Below are 6477 nucleotides of genomic sequence, written 5' to 3'. Positions count from 1 at the left end.
AACTTGAAAAAAAATCCCTCTGGACCGAGACCAAAAATAGAATGTTTTTGCCAAAAAAAGAAGCTTTTTAGGAAAGTTTGGAGTAACACAGATAGGCCTATGAGGGGGAGGCTGAGAAACCCAGATACCAGCTCAGCTGAGGGAAGGTTTGGACAGCAGCACCCAAAACCTCCGACAAACCCACCTCTCGTGGTTGTGGTCCCTCTGCCTGCTCATTGCAGGGTGCTGAGCAGGGGTCTGCCCAGCCGGCAGAGCTGGGTCCTGGCCAGGGCTCTTGCCTGCTCAGCCCTGCTGTCCTGGGAGGCCTCTGACACTCCCTCTCCAGGCTCTGCTGCTCCCGCCAGGGAGCTGTCAGCAACTGTCCTCCTCTGTCCCCACTCCAGATCCCAGTGACAGATGTCACCCATGCACCCACGGGGTGTCCAGGCCAGCCCTGCTGCAGTGTCTCCAAGCACCCAGGCAAGGGGATGTGCTGGGACTCAGGGCACCCAAAGCAGGGTGCAGACAGTGGGCACCAGCCCTTGAGGAGCAGGAGATGGGGTGCACAAGGACCCCCAGATGTGCTCTTTGGGGATGCTGCCTGTCAATGTGAGGGGTCTGTGTCCTTCCTTTTTCTTGATCTTCTCTGGCACTGGTGTCTGGCCCCTGCTCTCTCCGTGCAACCCCAACACTCTGGTGCCAGGTCTGCTGGCACAGTGCACACTAAGCATCATCTGCAAGGGCAGTGGGCTCTGGAGTCTGGCAGGGAGTTGCCCCCCCACCAGGGCACCCCTCAGACCCCCCCCAGCAGAAGGACAGGGCAGACACCCCTCCACTCCTGAGTCCTGTTCCTGACTGCCAGCATCTCACCTTATCCAAATCCCTCCCGCAGCCTCATTACTTTCCCTGTAAGGAAGGCAGCAGCCATCCTCCATCTCTGGGGAGGGGGCTCTGACCATGCATACCCCGGAGGGCACAGCTGCCGGAGAAGTGGCTGCTGAGGCAGCTCCATGCCCTGCTCACCCTGCATGGGGACCAGCACCCTCCACCCATCCCTGGGGCAGTGCATCCCTCCCTGCAGGGGAGAGGCACCCGGGGCAGCGCCGCACAGACGCGCTTGGCCAGTCCCAGCCGGCCACCTCCCCACCGCCCCAGCCGGCAGCTTGGCCCTTTGGGGACGCTCTCTCCCTGCCAGAGGCAGTGCAAGGGCTGGGATCCCCCATCTCGGTCATACCAGCACCCCAACCAGCTCGATGGCTGCTCTGCCACGGGGTGTCCCCCTGCACGGCCAGTCCCTGTGGTTTGGTGGAGGCAGCATGGGTGGGAGCCTGCCCCAGCCCTGGCATTCGAGGCTCCCGCAGGATGGTACCCACAGCCAGGCTTCAACCCCTTCCCTGCAGCCTGCTGCCACTGTGGCACCCACTGCCAGGTGCTGGGAGGAGGATGAGGAGGAAAGGTCTGCCTCACCACAAGGATGCTCCCGAGGATGGCTGGAGGCGGCCGGATCCTGCCTCTCCGCCCTGACGCAAGGGGCAGCGTGGCCGAGTGACAGCGCTGGGGCTGGCATGCACCCACTGCCCAGGGCCCTGCCAGCACGCCAGCCCCAGGCAGCCAGGACTGGCTGGGCCGGCCGGGTGGCCGTGTGGTTGGGTCCTGAGTCACGGCAAGCAGACTCGGGCAGGTCGCGGGGTGTGAGCCAGAGGGAGGGCAGCGATGCTGGGGGCTCCGGTGCTGCTGGGCTGGGGCAGCTTGGCACAGTGACTAACGCTGCCACAAAAGGCAGGGTCGCCCGGACCCCACGCCCAGCCCTGACTCACGCAGCCATCACTCTGGTCCTGTGGGTGCTGCTGGGCAGGGGAGCGAGGAGAGCTGTGCTGCAGGACAGCAAAGGCTGGGTGCGTGGCTGGCTGCATGGGCTCCCAGCGAACATCTCCCTCCTCTTTCTCCTCCAAACTGGCTTGCATGCCCTGCTGCAGACTGCAAGCCACACAGCTCCCAGCATCCTTCCTCTCTGTCCTGGTGGCATCAGACTGAGTGTCTGTCCTGGTGCTGCTCCATCTCTGTCCATCCTCCTGCTCCCCCATGCTTTAAGTTTCCCCAGAGCTTCCTGCCGCACCCCTTCAGCCCCAATCTGTGTCAGCAGAGCTGCCCCATCCTCCCACACCTGCACACACAGACTGGTTGGATCTGGCGGTCCCAGGGGCCATCGGCACTTCCAAGGCTGTGGCATGGCCAGGACAGTGCTGGCTGGAGCAGACTGGTCTCTCCCCGTGCTGCCCTCTGGTCCTATCTGTGGGCCTGCAGCCAGTCGGTAAGATCAAGTGGGAGCAGTGTGGTACAGCACAGAGATCTCAATGCCTGCCTTTCCCTGCCGTGGGTCTCTAAGGGGTCATCCTTTGACATCCCAAAGTCCCAGCCAGATGCCTACTCCAAGGAGATGCCAGAGACCCTCCATCCAGTGCCTATGAAAATCACTGCATGATTGTCCAGGGCTTGGAGGATGCTTATCCCAGGGCAGAAGGGGCTATAGGAGGGCACCTGCCAGGAGGGAAGCAGGTGACGGAGCCAGTGAGTCAGGGACTGCATGCAGAAGTGCTGGAAAGGGCTTCTGATGGAGATGACAACAGAAGAGCCAGCCCCATTCTCCTGGGGGTGTGGAGCCTGTGGTGTGGGGTGTTGGCAGGACCTGCTCCTGCACGAGGGAAGAAGAAAGGAGCAGGGAAAGTGGAAGCAGCCTGGGGGCTGGGCAGGAGGATGTGGGGTGTAGAGATGGACGGTTGGCAAGAGGGATGGAGGGACAGAGAGATGGTAGGAGGGACAGAGGGATAGAAGGATGGAGGAAAGGGATGATGGAGAGGAAGAGGGCTGGATGCTTCCCCAGTCCCCTGCACAAAGCACATGCTGGGGCATCACGTAACCTGCTGAAGGAGGAGACCTGCCTGGGTGCTTTGGCCTGGGCAGGGGAGCTCCAAGGGCAGGACCCACAGTGCTCTCTGCCAGGGACCCCCCCCAATCACCTTTCCTGCCCTGGCTCCGGGCAGCAGCAACACCCTTCGTGCCAGCTCTGAGAGCTTCCCACATCCCTGCCGGGCCTCTGCAGAGTGTGGGGCTGCCAAGGGGCACTGGAGACAGGAGAGAAGCTGGGAGGTGGCAGGTCCCACAGCCCCATGGCCCTGTGACCCCAACCGGGGGGCTGCAGCAGTGACAAGGACAGAAGCAGTGCTCACAGAAGGCCCAGTTTTTGCCCTGAGCCTTGATGCTCCCGTCAGGACCATCCTCCACCAGCCTCGCATGCCTGCCTGCACCCATCCCTGCTTGGAGGGGCCAGATGGTGTCCCATAGGCCCCCGATTCCCCACAGATCAGAGCCACAATAGATGCTCAATCTTGTGCTTAAGGGCTTTGCTGGTGTAACGCAGAAGAAAGGCTGGAGCAAAGGGCTCACCTGGCTCTTCCTCAGCCCTGGGACATTGCTGGGACATGAGGAAACAGGTGTGTCCCCCCTGCCTGCCCCCGCTGCGAGCACTGAGATGGTAGGACGCAGCGGTCGGCCTCCTCCCCAAGTCAGCAGCAGCGTGTGAGTGAGACACCCTCTCTTGGAAGTGATTATGTCATTAAGGGCTGGAGGAGGATGAAAGCGTTTCCCCTCTGATTTGCCTTGGCATTTATTTGTGCGCAGGATCCTAACGAACACACAAACATCTGTGCTCCTGGAGCCCGGGCACCAGGGTCCCCAGAGCCGTGAGAGTTGCCTTCTGGTGGGAAGGAGCCCCGCTTTCACTGGGGGACCTCCAAGAGGAGCCCCCAGAGCACCCTCTGGTGGGTCCAGGCCAAGGGCAGCGCATGCCTGGGTGTAAACCCTGGGGTGGCCCGAGAAAGCAGGGGTTAGCGGGGACCTGCTTGGGTGACCCAAGCCAGGGTGCTGCCTGGCAGAGGGGGCTGCTCCCCTGCCTCCCCCCACCTGCTAAGGGGGGGGTCCAGCCGGCGTGTACCTGGGTGCAAAGGGGAAACGGAGCACGGGAGCCAGGTCTTGGGTGGGAGGAGGTGGGGAGGGCAGGACCCTACGTTGGGGTCCGGTGTGTGTCACCCCCACAAGTCCCCTGGTGTGCTCTGCCAAGCCCTGACACTGTCCCTCCCGTCAGCCAAAGTCTGCAGCAAAGGGACAGGCATCCTCTGGCCCCTTCAGTGGCAGTGTGGCTGAGTGGGGGGGTCCTGACAGCACTACCAACCTCCTGTGGGACACCCCACATTGCCTGCTCGGTGCCAGGGGAGATCCAGGAGGGCAGCAGTTATGGAGGAAGAGGGATGGGTGCCGGGGCGATGCTGTGCGAGGGACCTCCCCGTGCACTCAGGGCATTGCCCAAGGGACAGAAGGGTCTGTGACCCCCCTCCTGCGAAGCTGCGTGGGCAGGGAATTTGGAATGTAGATGCCAGCCCCGTGCTGGTTCTCCCACCTGCCCACAGGCTAAGCCCACTCGGGAGTGGAGCCAGGGAGCAGGAGAACAGCCAGCGCCCCCAGGACTGCAAAAGGGACGTCTGCAGGGATGCCACCCCCATGCACCCACAGTCCACAGGGGGGACAGCACAGCTTTCGGGCCCAACCCGGGATTGCAACTCATTTCCCAAAGGAAACGCATTTTCCTCCCCGGTGCAAACAGGAACCGACACGCAAGCAGTGCTGGCAGCCCCCGCCAGTGCTGCTGTGCCGGCGCGGAGACGCGCGGTGCCTGCCCGGGGGGAGAGCGCTTTGCCAGCTGCCGCCTGGCTGTTTACGGTGCGAACACCAGCATGGCGTGGGCCGCGGCAGCTGGGGACACCGGGGAGCTGCGGGGGCACAGCCTGCCAGCCGCCAGCGCCCAAGAAGAGCCCCCCCAGCCCCAGGGTGGACACCCAAACTCAGGGGACACCAAGTATCCCCATGACCAAGAAGGGGCTGCATTGGGGCAGACAGTGTTCACTGAGAGCCCAGTTACCCTGGGCTTTCCCAGTGCCACCCTCTTGTCCCCAAGGGAGCGGGACAGCCTACACGGCCACTGCACAGCTCCTGGATGGGAGACCCCCTGCCCAGCACCAGGAAGGTAAGGGGTGCCTGAACATTGGGAGGATGGTGCCAAGGAGCTGGGCACAATCTGGGTGCCCAGCCCAGGAGAGCTTGTGGGGAAACCGAGGCAGGGAGCGCTTGGTGGCCCCACCAAGGGAAGCCAGAGCCACATCCACAGCTCCTCCAAAGGCATCGGCCCTGCGGCACTGCTTCCCTGGCACCAGGCTGGGGGAGCCCAAAATGGGGCTGGCACCTCCATGGGATGTACACAGCCACGCTCTGTGCCCACACACACAGAGTCACACCCCCAGCACGTGCCACTCATGCTCACACCCCTGTGCACACAGACAGGCACCCATGTGCCTCGCACCAGCAGGGACACTTTCCTGCACACCCGCATCTCGTGCCATGCACCCTCAGCCCCCATCCACATACCCTGATACCTCTGTGCACCCCTGGCGTCCTGTGCACGCCCCACACCACAGGCACACTCATCCCCACTCCTCACATATTGCATGCTATGCACACCCCTCTCCCTGTGCACGCTCACTCCATGCTCCATGTATTTACTCTCTGCCATGCACACTCACTCCCCACACCATGCACACTCTCTTCATCCCCCATGCACACTTAGCCATGCCACACACACTCACCCCACACCCTGCATGTTCACCCTATGTACCAACCACACTCAATCCACACCATCCACACTCACCCACATTGCACACACTCACCCCACACCCAGTGCCCACTCACACCGGGCTGTGCACAGTCACCCCGCGCTCCATGGATGCTCACCCTCACCGCTCACACTTTCTCTATACTCCACGCACACGCACCCCATGTCATGCACCCTTGCTCCATACATACCTAGTGGATGCTCAACCACACCATGCACACCCACCCATGCCCTATGCACACTAACCCCACACCATACACACCTCACACCCCACGCGCTCACCCCTGCCATGCACACTCACTCACAAAATGTATACTCACTGCGCGCTGCACACACTCCCCCGTACTCACGCATGCTGCGCACACATGCCCATGCCCCGTGCACACTCACCCATGCCATGCACAATCATCCCACACCCTGTGCGCTCACCCAAACTTGGGCACACTCGTGCTGTGCACCTTCACCCCACACCTGGTGTATGCTTATCCCATGCCACGCACACTCACCCGTGTTTTGCACACTCACCCTGTACTCTACGCACGCTCCTCTACCCTGTGCACACTCACCCCGTGCCCACAGCCCCGTGCACCCCCATGCCCTGTGCGCACTCACCCACGCTGTGTGCACTCCCCCAAGTCCCCCTGAACATTCCCCCACGCCACACACACTCGCCTCACACCCCCCGCACACTTCCCCCCCACCACCGTGCACACTTGCCCCCAGGCCACGGACACTCACCTCTCGCCACGCTCAATCCCCACGCGGCACACGCTCACCCC

At 62.6% G+C, this 6477-nt stretch overlaps 1 protein-coding gene across 1 annotated transcript in view; it reads left to right on the top strand.

Annotated features, from left to right (window-relative positions):
* The first annotated feature begins 4766 nt into the window (after positions 1-4766).
* The window catches only part of WNT10A (wingless-type MMTV integration site family, member 10A), an 18754-nt gene continuing 17043 nt past the window's right edge, over positions 4767-6477 (top strand). The window contains exon 1 of the mRNA XM_010569705.1: positions 4767-4888. Within this exon, the coding sequence (XP_010568007.1) occupies positions 4767-4888 (122 nt within the window). The remainder of the gene's footprint in view (positions 4889-6477) is intronic.

Source organism: Haliaeetus leucocephalus, unplaced genomic scaffold (assembly GCF_000737465.1).
Source record: "Haliaeetus leucocephalus isolate CR32 unplaced genomic scaffold, Haliaeetus_leucocephalus-4.0 Scaffold1, whole genome shotgun sequence".
Taxonomy (NCBI): domain Eukaryota; kingdom Metazoa; phylum Chordata; class Aves; order Accipitriformes; family Accipitridae; genus Haliaeetus; species Haliaeetus leucocephalus.
This window is presented reverse-complemented; position numbering and strand designations above follow the sequence as displayed.